The following is a 22,272-nucleotide window of genomic DNA, read 5'->3' on the forward strand; positions in this document are numbered from 1 at the left end:
AAAAATAGGTCAAAAGTACTTTGATGCTAAATGTAAAAGTTGATGCTGTAGCTCTACAACTGTAGCATTCCTTAAGGGAGAAGACCTAATCTGTGGCGGTGCAAATATCTCTGGTTCACTAAAATTTAAGGTTTCACTGAGGTACAGCTGCCAAGCTGATTCTTGGCTGTAGGTGTGAGTCCCGTGCTTGAATGCTGCAGGCACAAACACAGGTTTCACAGCCACTTGGAAGCTGACATTAAAAATGGGTGCCAAACACAATTATGGCACATAGAAATAAGTTTGTTTTTAGCAATGCTCCATTGTACTAAATATTATGAGAAATTAATTACCTGAGGTGGTTCTTCTGTCTGCGTGCAGAAGTTGCTTAGAGAAGTGGGGGACTGTAAGAATGTCAGCTGAACCAAAAATCTGAATGGATGCTTGGAATTCCTGTAGGTTTCAAAGGCAAATCCAAGCCCAACCTGCTGAAGCAGGAGACAAGCAGCCTGGCGTGCGGGCTGCGCATCCTGTTCCGCATGTACATGGACGAGAGCCGCACCAGCGCCTGGGAGGAAGTGCAGCACAGGCTGCTCAAGTAAGGCCCCTGGAGCTGAGCCTCTTCCCCTTGTTTCTGATGTTAAACAAAGGGAGGGGGTTATTTAATAGGACAGACCTGCTCTGCTTGCAGTCAACTTCTAGAGCTAACGTGTGTGGTGGTCACAGCTAATATTAAGGGCTTTATGTTCTATGGGGAGTGCTGTGCCTCCAGCTACTGATGCTGTCTCTCCTTTTTGTTCTCATTACATGTTTGTCAGGGAGAACAAAGATTTTTGTCACCTTTTTTTTTTGTGTCGTGTGGGTAGGTGTGGGCTTATTATAGCTCCTCTTTAAAAAGGAAAGCAACTATCACCTAAATCCTTTTTTTTCTTTCACTAACCTCAGGTATTTTAGGGAACTGGCACTGTTTGTTCTCACTTTCAGAAATGGTCACTGGGCTTAAGCAGCCTTGTGAGCCTTTGGCTCTTGATCTGAATGTTTTTTGTTTATAAAGTTTTCAGGCAACTCTTGGAATTGGGGAGGGCTTCAAACCTCAACAGCAACACTTAAGACTAAGACTAAGGTTCACAGACCAGGAGACAGAGCTGAAAACTGTCTGATTACATTAACATGAGATGTTCCTAAAGTCCACATAGCATTTTGTCACATGCCCTCTCAAAGAGGACTTGGTATATTTCAAATACATGTACAAACAGCATAATCACATTTTGTCAGCTTATTTATTACTGAAGTCCAGGGACTTTGGGTTTATGTTGAGCAAAGTCACCGCTTTCTGTTGTTAACCAGGCTTAGAGCAGCTTTCATAAAACAATGCTGTTCTACACCAGGGCTCTACACTGCCAGAAGTTGCAAAGCCAAAGCTCTCTCTCTGCAGTAGAGCTCAGAAAGAAATGTGAGTTATTATTTTTTGTGTCTTTTGTCTCCAGTGTCTGCAGCGAGGCTCTGAGCTATTTTCTCACCCTTACATCAGAAAGTCATCGGGAAGCCTGGACTAACCTTTTACTCTTATTTTTGACTAAAGTCCTGAAGATAAGTGATGAAAGGGTAAGTAACTGTTTGGAATGATGTTTCAGATGACATGTACAGGTAAGAAGTAGTTCCAAACTGGTTTGTCACACACAGTTACAGACTTGACTTTAAAAGCTCCTGCTGCTCTGTAGGCACTCTTGTGTTGAGGGAATGTACATTCAAACTGCACTTGACAGATACTGACACTAACAATTCAGTGTGAAGGTGCAGTGAGTGATAAAATAAAATGTGTCATAGAAGTTTAAAGATGCTGGAATCTTCTAGAAGCGTGTGTTAAATTGTTTTTACCCCTCTCCTGCTGAGGAAGACAATTAGTGATGATATTTTATTCAAAGAATTAACTCTTGTTTCTGCCAGCAGTGCTGCAGATACATGTACACCTTGACCTTCTCCAAAGCAATTCTGCAGTAAATAAATCCCTGTTTAATCCCCCTCTGCTTCTAAGAAAACTTGGCTTTAATTATTCAGTGCAAAAGACCAACTGCAAGAAAAAACTCATTATAGAAAAATATTTCCTCTTGGAGAATAAACATTAATAAGAGCTTTGTGTAGCTGGTGAGCATCTGTCAAGAGTACATCACAGCTGTCTTAGCCTCATTCTAGCACTGCTGATTTCAACACACAGTTGTAAAGGTGTTTCTGCTTTGTGATTCTCACCCTCATTAGGAAGCGTATTTAAAATTCTTACTTTGCAATGTGCTTTCTGAGGTGTACCAGTGTATAATAGAGTCATTTCTTGTTTGTTTTCTCCTCAGTTCAAGGCCCATGCCTCGTTCTACTATCCTTTGTTGTGTGAAATCATGCAGTTTGACCTTATTCCTGAGCTTCGAGCTGTTCTGCGAAGGTTTTTCCTGCGGATTGGTGTGGTTTTCCAAATATCCCAACCACCAGAACAAGAGTCTGGATTAAGCAAGCATTAGCAGATAGTGATGCTCTGTTACAAAGTTTATATTCCTCAGCTAAATAAAGGACCAGGTCGCTGGGCCATTCTGTCTGGATCTCCATATGAATGATTTCTTTCTCTGGCAATGTGTATCCAAGGGTTAACGGTACAGACGCTTACAACTGTAATTAAGGCTTGCAACACTCCAGTCCTCTCTTTCCTGGCGGATTCTCTCTCACCGGTTTCTCTTGCCTGGCTCATGCTGAGCACAGAGCCAGTTTATAGCACAGTCCCCTTGTCAGCACGGGCTGCAGTGTCCTTTACTGTCCTAGACAGCAGTATAGCAACAGATGTTTGTGGCGGGTGTGGAAGTAAAATGTACCCAAAGAAACATATATATGTAAAGGTTTGAGCTTCTGTGAGAAGTACAACTCAGGAGAGCTGTATTTTGAAGGATAAAATGTTTATAGTGAAAAGAAAATGGAGATTATTGTTCATGAAAAAAATATTTAGCAACTATGTCTGATATTCTAAGATTTTTGCACACTCAGGCTGTCTGAGACATTGGTAATCATCCTTCTGTGAAAATGTACAGAGATGCAGGTCTGTAATATAAACTCTTTAACACTATACAGTTCTTCCCAAATTATTTTATTTCTGTATTACTGATTTGTTGAAAGCCCATAACTCTTCCTTGTTTACCAAATGCACTAGAAGTTTGGGTTTCTCTTTTGGGTTGTGATTTTTTTTTTCCTTTTTTGTTATGTTATTTTTGTTTTGTTTTGTTTCATTGTAGCCCAGAAGTTATTGTTGCTGACTTTTGTCAAAAGCAGCGGTAGAAATATCACGACTGACATAACTACCTGTAATATACTTGTTTTAGGGCTTTTAAATATAACAAGCCATTGAAATGATGATCCTTCAAGGACTGGAACTTGAATCACTGCAAACAAGTCTAGGTTGTGTCTGCTGTCAGATGTTTTTTTGTTTGATGTAGATTTCACTCTTATGTACAGAATTTAATGTTGGATATATTCAAGTAACAAATCTGGCATGGTTTAGGGATGGTTAAATTTATTGGAAATGTATTCATACTGTGAATTGTGCTCTGATGGTTAACAGACGAGATTGTCAAGCATTCTGTATTACAATGGATGTAGAAATTTTTTTCAGATGGACAAAATGTATATGGTACAGATATGTAAAGTTTTCTATGTAAAAAAAATTCTGTACAACTTTCTGTACAATATTTGGTTCTCATCTGGCATATTCTAATCAGGTTATAGGTCAATAAAGTTTTTGAACTCTTTCATCAGTGCAATCAAAACCAGTCTAACCCACAGCTACTTGTTTTACAGTTTGCTTTGCCTCTCATGCTTTTGTTTCAAAAGAGCAAACCCCAGACCCTGGGAGCAGAAAGCTGAGTGCCCTCTGTTTGACTGAGATACCTCTTCTCACTGTTAGAGACAAATGCAGGGGGAAAAGGAGAGGTAAACTTAAAGAAAAGGTGGGCAGGGCTGGAGGAGAATAAAAGCGCTGCCTGAACTGGTCCTATGGACCCTGTAGTGCTGCACAGATAGAAGCTCAAGTACTGCACTTGGCTCTCTGGGGATTAAAATATAAACACCAAACAGCTGATGGAGAAAGGGGGAAGGGAAGGGCTGGGATTGCAGTTCTGCTGACTTGGAGCACATCAGCCAGCTCAGCCTTGTCAGCATCTTCAATTTTGTAAGTAAAAGTGGAATTGGATTGTTCTGTGTTCCCACAAAACTCCTGACTGGCACAGGAGAGCAGTGTGAAGAGTAAGAAGGTGTGTGAGGGAGCCTCCTCTCTTTTCAGGGCAATGAATCTGCCACAGCCATTCACAGCAGGCTCCAGAAATGAGTGTAAGCAGTTCAGTGAAATAGCTATGGAAAAGCCAGAGAAGGGAATTTTAATACTTTGACCTGTGATTCAGAGTTTGCTCACAAAGTTAATTGGAGTGGAACAAAATCAAATAGCAATTACCAGTGTCAGAAGGGGGAGAATTGAGGTTATTTGAACTAATTGTAGCCTTTCCTCTTGGGCTGTATTTTACTTTTCAGTTTGTTGTGCTGTGTTTAAATCTTAAACTGCTGTGCTAGGCCAGACCTGAGGTCTTTGTGTGTTTGACAGTGATCAGTAAAAATTTTTACAGTGAGTATAATGTGTCCCATCCCCATTTGTTGCCATACTCTCCTCCATGGCTTTAGCAAACTGTTCTGAGACCACTACCAGGGTGTTTCTGACACTGCTGCCCTGAGCACTGTTTAAACAGCTGCTGTTGCTTGTGTGTCTGCCCAATTGCTTTCTAATCATCTGTGCTCAAGATAACTCATTGTACTTACTCACTGTTTTATCTAAAACTTGGGCAGTTTGGGTTGTGGGGCTCTTTCTGGTTTTAAACCTCACTGCTTCATTGTTTTGTTGTGTACTCCTCTTCAGTAATGACATTCTTTCACAGCCTGGCCTTCTCATGACTTATCACTGCTTCTATGGAAAAGACCCAATAGCTGTTTAATTTTGGTTCATTGGGACTGAACTTTGGTGTCATTGTAACTCTCCTGTGCCTCTCTAGTTCTTGCAATGCCAGAGCAGCACCAGGTGTGCTCTGGCACTGTGTTCAACTTGCAGCTCTCTGAACGCTCACATTTATGGTAATTATCAGAAAGCTGGGGCCAGGGGTAGAGAATAGGTTCTCTTTTAGTCATCTCAGTATCCATCAGGGCTGGAACTGCAGATACATTTCTTTTGCAGGTCAGGCTGTCATGATGAAAAGTTAGGGAGGAAGAAGGGGCCTGTCAAAAGCTGAACTTTGGAGAGGCAGAGAAGGACAAAGAAAGATCTGGAAAGGGAAGATGCAAAGGACTGAGAGTGTCCCGGGCAGCATCCTGAGTGCCCTGGAAAGCTGCAGGGAAGAGTGGAATTCATGGTGCTAAGGGCTGCTGGGCAGTGAGGTTACAGTGACTTCAGTTGTTTCAGGCCATGGCACAGGTGAAGAAAGGAATTCAAAGAGGGATTGTGCTGCATCCTGGCCTTCAACTGGAGGAATGTCAACTTCTGACTGTGGCATTTATGAAACTTACTGCAGTGAAATGAGAGTTGCTTTTTAGGGGAACACTTCATGCTTCTCTCAAGGGAAAACTCCAATTAAAATTAAGGGAATAAAGAATTATTAAACTCTGTAAACAGATAAGGAAGAGAAATTCTGCATCGGGCCTGGAGTTGGTACAGTGAATGTGAATCAAAGTTGAACTTGGGAGGCAGAGAGCCATCAGGGCAGGGGACAAAGTATAAAAGGCAAAAGGTGGGCTTTGGCATGAGGGGGTGGTTAGTATTATAAAGCATTTTCACAAAGTTAATTCCCCTCCCTCTGGGAAGTCCAGACTAAAGCAGCCATGCAGCCTGAGGTACCTGCTCCAGCCCAGGCTGGGGATTACACCAATGCCCCTGCCCGAGTGCCCACCTCTGTCATAGCCACACTGATGAACCTTTGTACTGTTGAGCCAGAAATTCAGGGTAAGAATTACCCTGATTTGGCAAATCCTCTCTGGAAAGGAATGTGCTTGATGAAGCTCAACACCAGTCAGGTTTGAAGTGCGTCTGTCAGCAAACCCTGCCCTCACCATGGAACTGCTGTAGCCTTCAGACACGTTTACAAAAGCTTGAAGGTGGCATTGTAGTAAAAATAAAAGACCTTTGTAAAAAGTCCTTGTTTGCATCAGTGGTTTATTAGGGTCTTTTTCCCCGCCTGTTGATCACCTCTGGGTGTGAATTTCCTAACCAAGAGGAAAGTTGCAGCATTACCTGGTTGTGTAGTTCACTGAACTCCTAAAATCTTGCTCCATGTCCTTCTTGCTAAAGCTCTGTGCTCTTAAGCAACAGAATTTCCAAGTTTTTATTTCTTTGGAGACAGCCTTAACACTCCAGTTTGTTCATGAGTAAATGAAAGCTGAAACAATAAATTAAGAAAATTGAAGTCGGCTTTCAGAGTTTTTATAACAAAAATAATTTTAGTAACAAAATACTTTATTAACTCTTCAATCAGAAACATAAATATATTCAATATTATCTGTATTTTCAGCACATAACAAGTTAGGGAATGTAAGACACATTACTGATAGTAATTTTTTTCCATTAAAGTGTTAGCTGTTCTTTCATGCAGGACAGCATTATTCCTGTATGAAAACCAAGTGTCCTTCTTCAAGTTACTCACTCTTTGGGTAATGCCCTTCTGCTGTTGGGCTACTCTAATGCCAGAAAGTCTTGGAGTTTGACTATAAAGCTAAAAAACATCTTTGATTTAATATCAAATTCACACACACCACACTGTTTCTGAGGCTGAAACAGAAGTTGTATAAAAAGTGCAAAAGCTGTGAAGCTATTCCTCCCTTTCCCACGTCCCGGAACAGAAAACATCCCTGTGCCACATCTCCGTTCCACTGCAGGGTCTGATCCTTTATTATTGCTGTTTTCAACCACACGCAGCCCCCGCCGTGCAGGCACAGCCTCTCCCCTCTCCGTGCGGAGTCCCGGCGCCGCCCCGGGCGGGGTCAGCCGTGCGCGGTGGAGAGTCCCTGCCAGCCCAGCGGGGACAGCTTGGCGGGGCTCGGCTGCTCCTCCAGCAGCCTCCGCAGCGTGGCCGACGTTCCCGGGCGCAGCCAGGGCTCCGTGGCCACCGTGTCGATGGAGCTGGCGCGGGACTGAGCGCGCTTCAGAAGCTCGTCCACGTCCCCTAAGGAAATGTCATCACCTGAGACAGGAGGAGAGCAACACGTGTTAGAGAGGGGACAGCAGGCTTGGCTGCAATCAGTGCATCAATAATGCTTTAAAATGACGTTTCTACTTAGCACACGTTTGCTGATGTTCTGGGGAACTGGGCCTCAACAGCTCCCACCAGCAGCTCAGCAAGCAGATAAGGACACAGGCAGAGGTGGGTGGACTTGGCAGAGTTCTTGCTTTCCAAAAAGCTTCTATTTAGGGAGAAGTCAAATCTGACACGGCATATATGCATAAAATGCATGTAAAAATAAGGCCATTCGATTACAGTGGCCTGACTGAACCTTGCATAGACAGTCTCCTACTGAGGAAGAATTGTTTAAACTCGGTTTAACAGTGCAAATACAAGTGAGCCTGTGTAGCACAGCTCAGCACAGCTCAAAACCTCAGTGAAATGTCATGCTGAAACTGGCTACAAAATAAACCCACCCAACGAAAAGCAGAACTGCCTTGCCTTTGAACTTGGAGTCATTATCACTCTGGACTCTAATATTAATTTGTTTCAATTCTGTCAGTAATCATACATACACAACACCTTAAACAAATAGTTCTTAGTGTAGATTATCAAACAAAATTTTACTCTATATGAAGGGATTTAAATGTATACATTTCTTTGTGCTGTTGCATTTTTTGGCCTCACAACATTTAAATTTTACATAGATCAAAAATGTTGTGCAAACCCCAGCTATCTCTAATGATTGAAAATTGCAATCATGTGACTCTTAAAAGTGAGTCACATCAATGAAGATGTCCTGGTTTCTTGATGTTTAAGGTGGGCAGAAAAATGTTTAAGGACTCTGGATTAGGAAAAAAATATTTTTTGCAGAAAAATCCTAATTCAAGCAAAACAGAATCGTATATTCTTTAGTGATTAAATAATTCACCTAAGCAATTAATAAGTGTCATGTAATTTAAGTATTTGGATGACTTTTACAAATTTCAGGGTTTTATTCTGCAAAAATGATGACTTTAAAAATGAGAATTTAAACTAAAGTTTCTCTGGACATTCTCATTGAAGAGCCAAAGTTCATGGTCTATAAGCATGGGTGTGAGAGCCCAAGGCCTGGAAAAGCAGCAGGCAGGAGTGCAGGAGTGAAGGGAAGGACAAGAACTGCACAACCCATCTACACTGAGAGCAAGGGCTCAGTTTTCCTCTTTGTCTGTTAGGTGGGATTGCAGGTTCTAAAACAAAATGCCAAATACATTTTGTTCCAAAAGAACTTGGCACGAATCATTAGTTCTGTCACATCATAGAGACAGTGATCTGATCTGATCATCCTCCAAGCCTTCCCAGTCTGGTTAAAACTTGTCTGCAACACCAGAAGTGAGAGCAGACCTCCCTCTCTCTAGGGCCTGTCATCTCCTGTGCTTGAAGCTGGCAGAGTGAACCTCTTTGTCTCCTAAATCCTGGGTCAGATGAACTCTCCTGTGGATTGCAACCCATAGTTTATTGCATATGTAGGTTTAGAGCAGAAAAAGTGATACCTAAAGAAAGCTCATTTTCTGTTTGCTGCTTTAAGAGATGATATCTAGCAACAATAAAAATAAGACTTTATAGAGACAAACTGTGAATGTCCAGGCCAGAGGGCTGCATTTCCCCACACTTAATTACTTCTGCCTTTAAAGCAAAGCCTTTAAATCTGGCAGATATAAGAGGCAAGATCAACTGTTCTCCCAGAGGTAAGATTACAGTGCATATCACTGGATCAGACTCACTTGGTGCTGCTTTTAAAAAGCACAAGCAGATTAGCTGCAATGCAGAACTTCATCATGAATTTCAACACTTTGCACACTCTGTAAAAAACTGTCCTTAACTGGGACATGTATCAAGACTCTTGATAATTCAGTTTGCATGTGGAGGCTGAGGGTAAGGAAAGCTTTTCTTTAGCATGAAATTTTGGTTTAGAAATTGAATGGTATCTGGATTCCTGCAAAACACCAAAAGCAGCACATCTTGCATGCCCAAATCTGTGAGAATTCCCTCTTCTCTATCTGAGCCTGCTGTTGTTTATGTCCTTAGGAACACACATGCCTTGCTTGACAAAGATGGTATCTCTGGCTTGCAGAGACTGCACCACCCAAATATTCACCAAGTCTACACTGATGGGAATTTTTTTGGATTCCCATTTCAGTCCCATAGAAGAAAGTGAACTGCTGTGAACAGAGCCTCCTTATTGAAACAGATCAGCTCTTAGACTTTATCAAAGCCTGTGAATTGTTATCTCTGGTTATTTCAAGGAAGATAACCAGGTTCTTTAGTTATGTATTTAAGAGATTTGTTTTCTCTCAGCAGCGTCTCTGAAAGCAGAGGAGAAATGACAGTCCTGCTGCTCAGAAAGCAAGAGGATGTAACAAGGGTTCTTTCAGACTGTTAGGGATAAGGAGTAAAAAACTTGGCTTAATTTTTTCTGTAACATCCCTGAGCACAAGGAGGGAACAGGAGGGCAAGCAGCAGTGCAGCCTGAACAAACACAACTGAGCAAGAGGATCTATTGCTGCCTTTGCAAGAGGTACAAATGCTAATGATGTGTGATGGGTCCCCATGTGCTCCAGAGAGCAAGATACATACAGACATTTACATATATATATATAAAAATTGTATTTATCTAAAGGCTGAAGCTCTGGAGGCTGTGACAAACAGAAGGCAACCAAAATAAAAAGTGTAGTGCATACAGTATGAGGTGAAATTAAAAAAGAGATGAAATACAACAAAGATATGGAAGTAAAAGTAGTTCACAGAGCAAATATATCTGGGTGGAGTAAAATTAGTAAAGTACTGATTTTAGTACTGGTTTTAGAAGAAAATTAGTATGAATAGGGTTTATTTTTTAGTGACTTAAAAACCACAGTGAGATGGTTAAACAAAAAAATTTTTAAAAAAAGGCTGAAGTGCTTGTAAGAGTACCCATAGCAACAGAATCAAAAATACTGCCAGCATCTGTACTCTCATTAAGTTTATAAAAAGGATACTGATACTGTAATTGCCTAGACAGCATAGCAACTACCTCCAAAAAAAGGGAGATTTCAGACTCATATGAAAGAGTCATTAGCACAAAGTGTATGAACTGGGTCACCATCCATGTGAGAAATTAAAGGCCATTATGGTTGCCATGATTGGTACTTCATACACAAAAGGGATCTAGATCAGGCAGCCAGCATTTGGAGATGCTCCAGGACACCTCCCAGCACCTGATGTAAAGAACATGGAATGAACTGAAGTGTGCGTGCAGTGAAAGAGGTATCGGTATCAAATACTCACATACTCAAATACTGAATGATCATTAATATTAACAAGCCACTAGAAAATCAAATTAACTAGAAACTGAAGTACTTCATCATACACAATTTCTCTGGTATATCTTCATGCTGGTTGGACCACAGTTATCTGACTCCCAGGAATGCCAATAAACTCACACAGGCACCTCATCATCATTCATCACTCGGGTGTTTTATTTCTTCTCACTGCCATTTCAGCTGTGCAGCTGGATATCCCCATCCTGCTGCCCACACTGCAGTGGTGCTCACAGGACAAGCAGGAGTGGCTGATCAGACAGGAATGTAAGAATCTTTTCCTACTTTCCTCCTCTAAACTTAGTCTAAAGAAGTTGTGTTGAGGGATGCTGGGGAAGCCCTTGTACCAGCTACAGAGCTCTATAAAGAACTCCTGTGTTTGATCTAGTTGCTCACTGTTCTGCTACATGAAGCCTATTATCATTTGTTCCTTTAATTACTGTAATTACTTAGTGTTCACTACATCATCTCTGCTACAGGGAGCATACCCAAGGAAGGAGATTTCTGCTGGAGCTCAGTCAGTCTGTGCAGTCGCTCCTCGTTCTTGTCTTTCACCTGATCGACATCGAGGCTGAAGTTTGAGTGCAAAGAGAAGCTGTCAGGCTGCAGCAATGGTGTCTGCTCTGGTGGAACTTCCTCCTGCAGGGAATCCAAAAATGCACAAATCCTTCAGTTAAACAGCATGCTTTTTAAAAGGGCAAACAGCTACAGGTGTACTCCCTCAGTCATTGTGGAAGCACAGAACTGTCTGACAGTACATCTGTCAGCTCTTACACGTACAGCACTCTCCAGAGCTCTCTGCCTTAGTCGTCTCCTCTCCCTTGCAGAAGGTGGATGCTGTGGTAATAAATTCACTTCTTCTAAGGCAGAAAACGTTTCCCCATTAGCACCTGGAAAAACAGGTGAAATAATTTTCAAAGAAATCAAAATACCAGAGTGCTCCAACCTGTTTATGTTTTGAAACAAGCCATATTGTACTTGACTCCACCACAGGAATATATTCATTACAAATCCTGTTTATATCCAGACCTTTAAAGTAAATGAGTACTCAAATGAGCACAGCACCTCTACTTGAAAGAGAGAACACCTGGAAAATCAGTCATAACAAGATACAATCATGTAACAAATTATGTTTGTGAATATGTTACATGGAATACATTACACGGACTCTCAGTGGTACATGGAATATGGTAACACAAGATCTATGCCTTAATCACACATCCTCGGTCATATCTCTGCCTTTTCATGTAATAAAACGTCAGAATCTGCTCATACAAGAATAAATAACTACATGTTCTGATCATATTTGTATCACATTACTATGGGGTGAGTTTAATCTATTTTTATAATATACATGAATCCTAAGGTCATGTCTCTGCTTCACACTTGTCTATCTCCCCTTCTTTTGCTGACTCTGGAACTCTTTCAAACACAAACTGTTTCAAACAAGTACTTTTGTTTTTTCCTCCAGGACCAGTATCCCCTGCCTGGGGCTAGTTCATGGCTTTGCTGCAGCTTGGTGCAGACAGTGGCTCTGTTTCCTACTGCAGCCCCTCTGGCCTCTTCAGGAACAGAGCCTCCCAGGAAAAGGACTCTGCTCAGCAAAACCTCTAGAGAATCCACTACCACCAACTGCTCTTAGTGACAAAAAAGTCACGTTTTAGAAAAGTGGTTAGTCCAGTATATCACATAAAGTAAAAAAAAAATTTAAAAAAAATATAAATGTGTGCAAATTCTAAACATAACAATTAAACAATTAAACAGTTATTTTGGTTGAAAATTGAAATACTTATGCTTGAAACATAAATTTGATTGATGTCAAGTTCAGAATAACAAAGATATTTTTCTTCTTTTATATTGTCAGTTGTTTTTTTCCCAAAAAATACATTTTTTATTCTCATCTTTTCCCCAGTTTCACCAAAGGTACTCATGCTCTTATCACAAATGTTTCAAGTAAAAAAAAAATCAAAGCATAATTTTGAAATGGTATTAGGCTAACAATTCAAAATTCCAGCTACAAGACCAGTTGAATTTCACTATACTCAAAATAGTGCTGTTACTTGGAATATAAAAAAAGGTTTAACAATGTGCATTTGTCACAACAAAGCTTAAGAATTTATTTGTACCATTAGTGTATCATCAGTATCAGATGCTACCTCTCCTGCAAGCATCTATCATTCAGATCCTGCTGCACAGAGATGCTTTTAAATCACTGCATTAACACTAATGGATTCTAGGGTTTTCAGTGAGGCAAAGAAAGGAAAAAAACTAATAAACCACTTTATATCTAACCGTCTCAAATTTCTGAGCCCTAGGAAATAAACATATGTAATGCTGATATAACAGATGTCAAAATTGAGCTGGATTTTAAGCCCATGTCAAACACTGATAAAATACACCCCCTGTATTTCACAAAAGACCCTCACACAATGTAAGCAGCACAACTCATAGAGAAGGCAGCCCATAGACAATGATAGTTTCTATTTTTAATTTCAGGGATGGAAGTCACCATATTCATATTCAGAACATTAGTAGCTATTTATAAAGCCCAAATAATGCAAAGTATAACACAATTTTGGTTAATGCATACAGGTCACTTTTGAAGAACATGGTTTTCATCAGTCATAAATGATCTGGGAGAGAAAAGGGAGAAAAGGGAGTGGGGGGAAATAAAAAATAGGTTAACTCCAACACCTCACTAAACTGCAAGTACCAGCTGGATGGGAAGAAGGGAAAAGGTGGGAGGAGTATAAATATGATGAACTTTATGGAAGTGGTGAACAACCAAGAGCACCCCATTACAGAGGTGGCAGCCTTGGAGCAGGTGAATGAACACAGTTCACAGGAGGCACAGGTTGGATATTTATCCACACTGTTGATGATATTTGAAAACCTGTTGATATTCAATACTATTGATGATAAACAGGGATTCAAAAATGCTGATTCCAGTTCAAGAAAGATAATCTATGAAAGACCCAGCTTAGCAAGACTTATGAAATGCAATCAGCTGCATATCACTGGAAGCTGGAAGAGTCCTGCATGTCTGGCCTGCAGCTTGTGCTCCTCTCCATGAGCCTGTCCTGGCTGACACGGGATATTTGGCCCCAGCCTAAACTGATGGGCTCCCCTGAGGCATCCCTTCACCATTGGGCTGTACTGATACACCATAATCCCTAACCTGAAAAGGAAGGTTTTGCAGACTACTGAGAGAACCAAATGCACTGAACAAGGCTGGAAGCCCCCACCCTGTGCTCTTCCCAATGCCAGGTTCTACCCTGTACTCCAGGACTTGCACATTAACAGAATGGGCTTGAAAACACTCCAAATGAAAAATTCTGCTTTTAACAAAATCCAGAGAAAATAATCATCAGTTTACAGAAACACTGTTTAATTAAAAAGTACCTGCAGGACTCTACTGCATCTTTTACACACCCAAGAATAAAAACCTTGCAGGATGATTTCCCATAGATGAAAGAAATTCCCATGAAAGAAATTTCAAGATACTGAAATGCCTGCTAATGGAAAGGCCTGAACTGGTTGGGTTTTCTAGCCTTATTATTTCTAGTAACTGGAAATAAAACAGCACTTTTACATCCATGCATATAAAGGTTGAATACAGAGTCATTACATGAGACAGTCTATAACAAAAATCTTTAGAAAACTAAAAATTTTCTGCTTCAGATGATGAATAAGTGACAATGTCTGTAAGTATGAAGTTGCAAGTGAAATGAAATAATATGTGAACAGCAGAAAAGTGACTAATTTAGAATGAATTGCTATTTTATACCCATATAATCATACTTAAAATCAAGCATGCTTGTAAATCAAAAGAGTAACCATGAAAAGAATCGCTGACTGTCTAAGACTTTTGTATTCCACTATGGACAGATTGCAATTGCAAGCTCTGATTGCCAATAAATTATATTATTTGCAGCAGAACAATAGAAAAGCATTGCCTATGCTACCACTGTAACACATTTCCTGAATAAATATTAGCTTTTCCTTATCCAAAGCTGGGAAGATGTCAAAAAAGGCCCCTTGACAAGACTAACCTATCAGACAAAGCATGAAGAGCAGAGAAAAATGCTTTCCCATGGAAAGATGAAAGGTGGTAAAGGGCAACTGAGCAGCACTGTTGAATTTAGGTGTCATCTACACAAATTCGTTGCAGTAAAATCTCATAAATCTCTGCATTTTAATTTGGAGACATAACTTCCTAATACTTCAAACCAATCACCATAGTCACAACCAATGCAACTTTTAAAACAGTAATAATCATTTTAGAGACACAGCTTGAGACTAAACCAAGTGTCTGTACACTCACACATGGTTAAGGGGAGGTAGAAACTCACCAATAAAAGCACTATCCGATTCCAACAGTGAATTTTTCTGGAATTCACTAGATTTGTTCCTGAACTACAAAAGTGAAACAGAAAAAATGGAAATTCAGAGGCTTCAAAACATTTCTGGGGCCAAATGATAATTAATGTAAATTAATTGCCAAACTTCTGCAAAGCAAAGAGCAGCTCTACAGTGTTAATGCTCTACTATCCCTGACTTTGTGGTTCTAAAAACCCAATAGATATTTAAAGAACTCATATTCTCTTCAAGCATTAGGGTTGGGGTTTTTTTTAACTTTTTTGTAGAAATCCCAGTTTCTAAAATTGCCTACATATGGCAACTGTTGTGGTAATTTGTGTAACACAGACATTTCCATCAAGAAATTGATCTTTGCCACTCTGCATGAGGTTCAGAACAGACAGTGCTCAAAGTGAGCTTTGCACTTAAGGTTTATATGAAGTATTGATCAAATGTTTAACTTATCCCACTACATACAATCTTTGACATTAAAGCATTAAAATAATGAATTTCTACATCATAATATCAAGTACTAAGACCAATACTCATAGTTCACTTCATAGTTGCAGCTATTTGTTACAAAAATCCTGCTGTGAAATAATTTGTGTTGAAAACCAATCTAAAATCAAAGCAGTAGATTGTAGTATCAGAGGAAACACAAGAGAAAACAAATCTTTACTGTAAAGCATTGCTCTGAATGATAATTTCAGGCATTAAATTACAACTATAACGTGCATTAATGTGATTATTTTTTTATATAAAATCTGTTTCATTTCTGCATTTAGTGACAGTATTATCCCCAAGGTTAATATCGTTTCTGTTGCACAATCTCCTGTTTTTCATTGTTTCACATTCCCATGAAATACAGCTGAACTCTGTTATTCAGTATTAGTGCAGGATTCTAATTTGATAGAACTTTATTTTACTCTTTTCACCAAGCCAGAAAATAAACATTCCATCTGAGAAGAGATCCAATTCTTGACTGCCAAATGCATCACTTAAACCACCTGAATTGAGAGCAACTGCTTCTGGCTTGGCTTTTTCTACTAATTCTCACCCCCAGCAGCAATTTAACATCATATGAATATAAAGTAAGTACCAATGAATATAAAAGGAAGAGAGTTAAAGAATCAGACCTTCTCTATATGCAAAGATAAGCAACTTGTATGTCAAGTTTAAAGAAGCTGCCATTTGTGTGGACCAGAAAAAGAAGTAAATTTGTTTGCTGTCTTACTAAGTGTTGTTCCTTTTTCCAAATCAGTGAAAGACACAATATTTCTCACACTTGAAAAAGAAATATAATAAAAAACCTTTTATTCTTACCAGGCCCATAGTTTGTGGGTAGCTGTCCAAAGCAGAGTCATCTTGATCATCAAAAGCTACATAGACAAGAGACAAAACAACAGGGTTAACATAAAAACAGTTAAATAACAAAACAGATTTTTTTATCAGCTTATTATTGCAAAAATGAAGACCAGTATTAATTACATCTTTAAATATGCATAAACTGTGCTGAAGGAATGAGTTTTTAATACATATGAAAGCAACAATTTTTCCAGTTTCCTTGTGTAAATTTAAATAAAATCAGAGAAATCAAACAGAAATCTGTAGTGTATTATTTCTAATCTACTTTTTTTGGCTCCTGGCAGGGAATAACAACCACAGCAGGGACTGCAGAAAGCCCCAAGAGTAAATGTATATTCAATATGCTGAGCACATCACACTTCCAGCTTTCAAAGAGAAGTTGAACCACACAGAGATCGTTTCACAGAGGAAAGTGATAAGAATATATAAGCTTTTATCTAGGGATAAAAAACTCAGTTCTGGAGAGCACAGAGAACCATCCTGAAAGTTAAGCTAACAATGACCCAATGCATGCTGGAAATGCAAAGAAGCAGAACTGAAATTACTTTCCTTATTTAGGCAAAGTTTTCAAATAAATTATTTAATTAGATTGCTTTTGAGGCAGAGATGCAAGAAACACCTTACTCAGTGTGCAGCTGACTTTCTGTCCAGCATCAGAGCACGTGGGCTGTCAGTCCTGGCCTGACTCATGGCCCATTCCTGACACACTGCTCCAGCCAAGCAGCATCCAGCACTGAAGCACAGCAACATCAAACCTGCTCTTGGAGCTTTCCTTTAAATCCCCCAGAAAAATAAACATCCAGAAGTCTGCCTCATTTATAGGGACACAGCTAGCATTTAAAAACTTGGGATATTTAAAACACTGATTTCTCAGTTTATAGTTTCATTAACAGTCAACATATTCCTCTTGCACATAAAGAGAAAAACAAAACATATCAGAGAGAAAAACTGTATAAAAAGCATGTAAGGCAAAGAACACTTGCATATGGTGTGGGAAAAAAGGTATGCCTTTGCTACAATAGCCCATAACATTATTTCACCCACAGCATGAAAGTACATACTGCTTTAATTCATCTTTCTTTCTGCCTTAAATCAGACAATAAAACCACTCATCTATTTTCAGCAAGAGGAAGGTGATGAAGTTGTCTCTGAGGAAAATAAACTGGAAACAGAGAGATGGCAACTAATTCTCTTGCTCAGTACTCAGTGACAGACTATAAAGTTAAATGATGTTGTAAAGCAGTAGGAGAGAGAAAGAGAAAAAGCTATTTAAGGAGCCTCTAGAAGCATCAGTGGAAAACACTTATAAATATCAGCTGCCTGTCTATCAATTAATCTAAACTAACTTGAAGAGGCCTTTCCTTGGATGTCATCACAGAAGCCTACATTATCCATTAGCAGAAATCTAAATGACTGCATGTGCTTGAAATTAATGGAAAAGGCAAATTTGTTTTCTAGATGATGGAGGCTTCTCTGCAGAAAACATTAAATGAAAGCTTTCTCAGACTGGTCTATTAAAAAATATTCTAATGGTGGAAAACCAGAACCAAGCCCCAGAGAGATCTCAGCCCTCTGAAGCCAGTGAATTATTTTTCAACATTTCAGTCAATCTCATGAAGACAAAGATTGAAGTCAAACCTACACATTTCATTTAAACATAAAGGATACTCACAACCATATAATTAACACAGAATGTGATATAGATATGCTTATTTGCAACTGTGCTGTTCTATTATCCACAATATAGCACACATTGCTTGAACACCAGCTGTCCAAGATAGAACAGGAATCATCTTTAACACTCAACAGGATACTGAACAAAATACAGCTGTCACCCTTCACAACTCAGTATCAATTCTGTTAATCTTACAGTTCTGGCAACAGTAAACAGGAGCAAGCTTCAAAGCATCAGTGACCAGAAGAGGCATTCAGTTTTGCCAAAGCAGTACACCAAAATGTAAATATTTTCCTTCCACATGTGCTTGGTTTTATTTAATGCCCTAAGGGTAAGGAGCAATGCCATGGGTGACTGTGGCAAGGCTGTGGGGAGATGCCAGGGGATACCCTGTGCTGGGGCACAGCTGTTGCCACAATAGATCAGCTGCAGGATACAAAGAGGCCTATCAGTCATGTTTGTTATACCTCTGCAAACAAATTTGAGAAAAAGCAAATCACAGCATGGCACTAGGACTGAGGACAAACCTGAGAAGCAGCTCTGGAGGCACCATGGCCAGAGAAGAGGAGGAGGAGGTGCTCAGGCACCAGAGCAGATTCCCCTGGAGCCCCTGAAGGACACTATGGTAGAGCATAATGACCATAATCCCCCCCTGCCTGAGCCTGACATCACTCATTGCATCACAGAACTTGGTACCTGGGCTGGTACCAAGGAAAGGGAGCAGAGACACTGAGAATGAAGGAGTGAAACTGGGCACAGGAAAGGGACAGAAGAGATGCAGGCTTCATGCTTTTTATTTTCTGCTACTCAAAGTCAGTAATCAAATATTAGGCTTATAGTAATTAGGTTAATTTTCTCCAAGTCAGGTCTGTTTTGCACACAACAGCAACTGGTAACCAATCTCCCAGACTGCACCTTGGCCAATAAGCTTTATTCTTCCTGTTTCCTCAAAGGGCAGAAGTGAGGAGACATAAGCAGGAAGGAGCCTGGCAAAGCCACCACAGAAATTAAGTTACTTTCTCTTCAAAAATTTAGTTAGGCCAGTCTGAATTACAGAGGCAAACACTTTTCTGAGAAACCTGTATCTTGCACTCAAAACTGAGTTCATTTGTATAAGTTTAAGCAACTCTCACTATAATTTTAAATATCCTCTAAAACAACTGGAAATACTGCTCTTTCATTAGTGTTTGTAAAAGATACCTGAATGAACCTTACATTTGGAATTAACTGTAGCATGCAAAAAAAAGAGATAATACATCTACTTTTCACTGCTTCTGCAATATGCAGCCAAAATATTTTCCATGTTAGGCTGTTAATGGTTACTATCTTAGGATCATCTCTATTTAGCAATACAAGCAACATTTTCCCTCCAGAACCTCCAAGTAGTCATACTATCTCACACGTGGTTTCTAAATTAAAGGCTTTTTATGGATACAGGTTTCTGAAACTTTAAAATAGATACACCCACGATAATGGAAATAAAAGAAAATTCATCCATTAAAAAGAGACCAAGGTGAAGATACATTGGCTGTATTTTAATCAATTCACAGTTCAAAGCCATCCTACTTTCTCCATGAGAATTCAAGAATTGCTTCATGGAACTTACCTCCTAATACTTTTTTCACAGTTCAGCAAAAAGGTTTCACTGTCCTCTGGTTTTCTCCAAGAAACAAGTAACAAAACTACTTTTCCCTTACAATTTTTGAAGTATGAGGCACTAGTTAAATTACTTCCAGGAAAGCAAAGAGAAACAGCCACAAGTAATTAAAAAACCCCAAAAGTAAGTACAAAACTACAAAAGCTCCCCCAAACATTCAATATTTTTATGCTTACATTACAATAGACTTTCAGTGTTCTGGTGTTTTACTGTTTCATACTGCAGTGCTGACAGTGCACTTGAAAGAAATAAAACTAGTGCTGGTGGGTTTTAATTCTTATCAAATACAAAACATATAATTTCAAATATTTTTGTTTATCTCAGGGCATTCATTCCTTACCTTCTGTTTCTCTCCTCATCCTCATTCTGTCGAGTTTCCTCTGCTGCTCCCTCAACAGTGCCTGTTGTTGAATCTCCAAAGTCTGGTCATCTTTTGGTGGATCAGGATACATGTGCCTCAAGCCCATACGTGTTTCAGGATCTAAAGTAAAGATATGAAATTTACATTTTTTTCCCTAAATTAACATTTCTGAAAAGCATTTTTAAAGAAATATCCATTAAAGTAATAGTGTCAATGGTCAAGAGGATGAGCAAGTTAGTGGTGATTTCACAATTTTACCCAATATATTAAAAATATATGTTTTCTGGTAAAGAGTAAACAGAAAGTTCCACAGAAACACCATTTTTTGCTTGGTAAAAAAAGTCAATTTTCAGTATGATATAAAATGCACAAGAAGTTTAAGCAGCAGAGATTATAAGACAGATCAGTGCTCCAAGTGATGGTGCAGCATTGTGAAGCCAAGAATTCCATGGAATTGCAGGATCAGCCCCACAGAGAGATACACACACACAAACAAAATACTGCTCACAAAGTGCATTGCATGGGCAGTAGCTCACGAAGAGCCTGATTTTTATTTTTGTCTTTAAATCCTGCATGGAATAAAAGATGAAGAAGGACAGATATTTCCCTACCTTTCTTCATCAGTAACAAGATCTACCTGCCTTTGTATTTAAGTTCATTAAAATCCCAGATATTCTGTATATTGACAGGATCTTGTGCCTCCTTTAAGGAAAGTCGCCGAACTGGAGCCTGCAGACGAAGCCTGGCCATCTCAAATATGTCCCTTGGATTCTTCTCTCTCCTCCTGCTTGAAAGTTTTATAAAACAAGCAGAAAGCAATTTAACACCATAATATTAATGAGTTGGGTGGAAATATAATATTGATAATGTCTAGATCTTTTTATCTTTAAATAAAGCTATCAAAACAGAAAAATAAATTTGAAAGTAATGACATTGCACATTGTGTTATAAAAAGTGTGGAACTAAGGCTGGCAATTAGATGTATCTTTTCCAGCTAATTGGTATGATTACCTAATACATTTTTGAAGCAAACCAAATGTATTAAATAAAGAGAACATGATTTTTCAGTAAGAAAGTACTTCCACAGCAGTACTGTATTCATAAGCATATTCAGCAGCAGTAGTGCTGCAGTTTACAGGCACAAATTAAGCCCTAGAAAAAAAGGTAATGAGATATAATTCTGCCTTAGACATCTGTTTTAGACCACTCTTCAAGACAGAGCATTCCAATTTCCTATCTCACCAGCACAGCCATTCTTAAAATAAATTTTAGCAAGAATCTTGGAAAAAACCCAAACATATTAGAAAAAAATGAAAACCATTTTATATACAAGTTCTACCTTTATGTTTTCATTCCACTCATGTGGAATTGGTCAACTATTAGTAGCTGGTAAGACACAGTAAGATCCTGTGAAAAACCTAGCTTTAGAAACAGAGATAAAATGCTTACCGTGTAATTGGTACATTATCATGACTGGCCACATTTAGCAACTGTTCCTGCAGCCGCCTCTCTTCACTACGAAGCTGTTTCCTCATCTCTGATAATTCATTTATCACATTCTTCCTTTCCTCTGGAATTTAACACAAATAATTTAAAAATAAGGCATGTCATAGCAACTTTGCTGCCTATTTATAAACATAATTAAAAAATAAAGGGTAAAAACAGATATAATGAAATGTTAATTAAAACAAACATTGTATGAACACAAGAATCACAACATTTCATCCACTAGAAATAAGATCAGAGTTTATATTTTGAGACAGTACAAGGACCAGAATGCCTGAAAAGCAGAAAATATACTAATGTCACTGGAAATGTTTCACTATATTTAAAAAAGAAAAAGCTATGGAATACAAGTGGGGGTTGCCAGTAAACAGCCTTAATTTGGAATATGCAAACCTACACAGTCCTCAGATAACAGGAACTGCAGCGGTATCTGCAAGCACTAAGCATCATTTTTTTTTCCTGACTCAAAAGTTGGATATCTGTCTGCCTAGTGCAGATTCTCTTAAATGGTCAAGAATTCTAACTTCAATTTCTCTTACGTGCTTATGTTGACTTTTCAGACCTATTTTGGGTCTACGCTGTTTTTTGTGGTCAGGCTAGCATTCCTCCACAACTTAAACTTGTTTCAGAAATTCCTCATTTTCCAAACAACATACTTATAAATTTGGTATTTCACTGACTTTTAGACTTTAGTGTTCAGAACTTAGCAGGCAAGCAACTAGTTTAAATCCTCAAACATGAGACTCAGTTTATATGTCGTAATTTCTCTTGTGACAGAAGGTCTGAGTCAATCAATTTCCAATGAAATT

At 39.1% G+C, this 22,272-nt stretch overlaps 2 protein-coding genes across 22 annotated transcripts in view; one reads left to right on the forward strand and one right to left on the reverse strand.

Moving 5' to 3' along the window:
- The window catches only part of ARFGEF1 (ADP ribosylation factor guanine nucleotide exchange factor 1), an 84,396-nt gene extending 80,634 nt beyond the window's left edge, over nucleotides 1-3,762 (forward strand). For both annotated transcript variants that reach the window (XM_056486070.1, XM_056486071.1), the window contains exons 37-39: nucleotides 439-577; nucleotides 1,467-1,584; nucleotides 2,325-3,762. In XM_056486070.1, the coding sequence (XP_056342045.1) occupies nucleotides 439-577; nucleotides 1,467-1,584; nucleotides 2,325-2,489 (422 nt within the window). In that variant the 3' untranslated portion in view covers nucleotides 2,490-3,762. The remainder of the gene's footprint in view (nucleotides 1-438; nucleotides 578-1,466; nucleotides 1,585-2,324) is intronic.
- A 2,688-nt stretch (nucleotides 3,763-6,450) lies between these two features.
- CSPP1 (centrosome and spindle pole associated protein 1) overlaps nucleotides 6,451-22,272 on the reverse strand; it is a 61,705-nt gene continuing 45,883 nt past the window's right edge. For 13 of the 20 annotated variants that reach the window (XM_056486085.1, XM_056486075.1, XM_056486080.1 and 10 more), the window contains 8 exons: nucleotides 21,407-21,527; nucleotides 20,599-20,744; nucleotides 19,937-20,077; nucleotides 16,223-16,278; nucleotides 14,893-14,956; nucleotides 11,321-11,430; nucleotides 11,029-11,179; nucleotides 6,451-7,223 (listed from right to left, as the gene is read on the reverse strand). In XM_056486085.1, coding sequence (XP_056342060.1) covers nucleotides 7,024-7,223; nucleotides 11,029-11,179; nucleotides 11,321-11,430; nucleotides 14,893-14,956; nucleotides 16,223-16,278; nucleotides 19,937-20,077; nucleotides 20,599-20,744; nucleotides 21,407-21,527 — 989 coding nt within the window. In that variant the 3' untranslated portion in view covers nucleotides 6,451-7,023. The remainder of the gene's footprint in view (nucleotides 7,224-11,028; nucleotides 11,180-11,320; nucleotides 11,431-14,892; nucleotides 14,957-16,222; nucleotides 16,279-19,936; nucleotides 20,078-20,598; nucleotides 20,745-21,406; nucleotides 21,528-22,272) is intronic. The other 7 variants (XM_056486076.1, XM_056486073.1, XM_056486091.1 and 4 more) reach the window with 2 other exon arrangements.

The sequence above is a fragment of the Oenanthe melanoleuca genome, chromosome 2, assembly GCF_029582105.1.
Source record: "Oenanthe melanoleuca isolate GR-GAL-2019-014 chromosome 2, OMel1.0, whole genome shotgun sequence".
NCBI lineage: Eukaryota > Metazoa > Chordata > Aves > Passeriformes > Muscicapidae > Oenanthe > Oenanthe melanoleuca.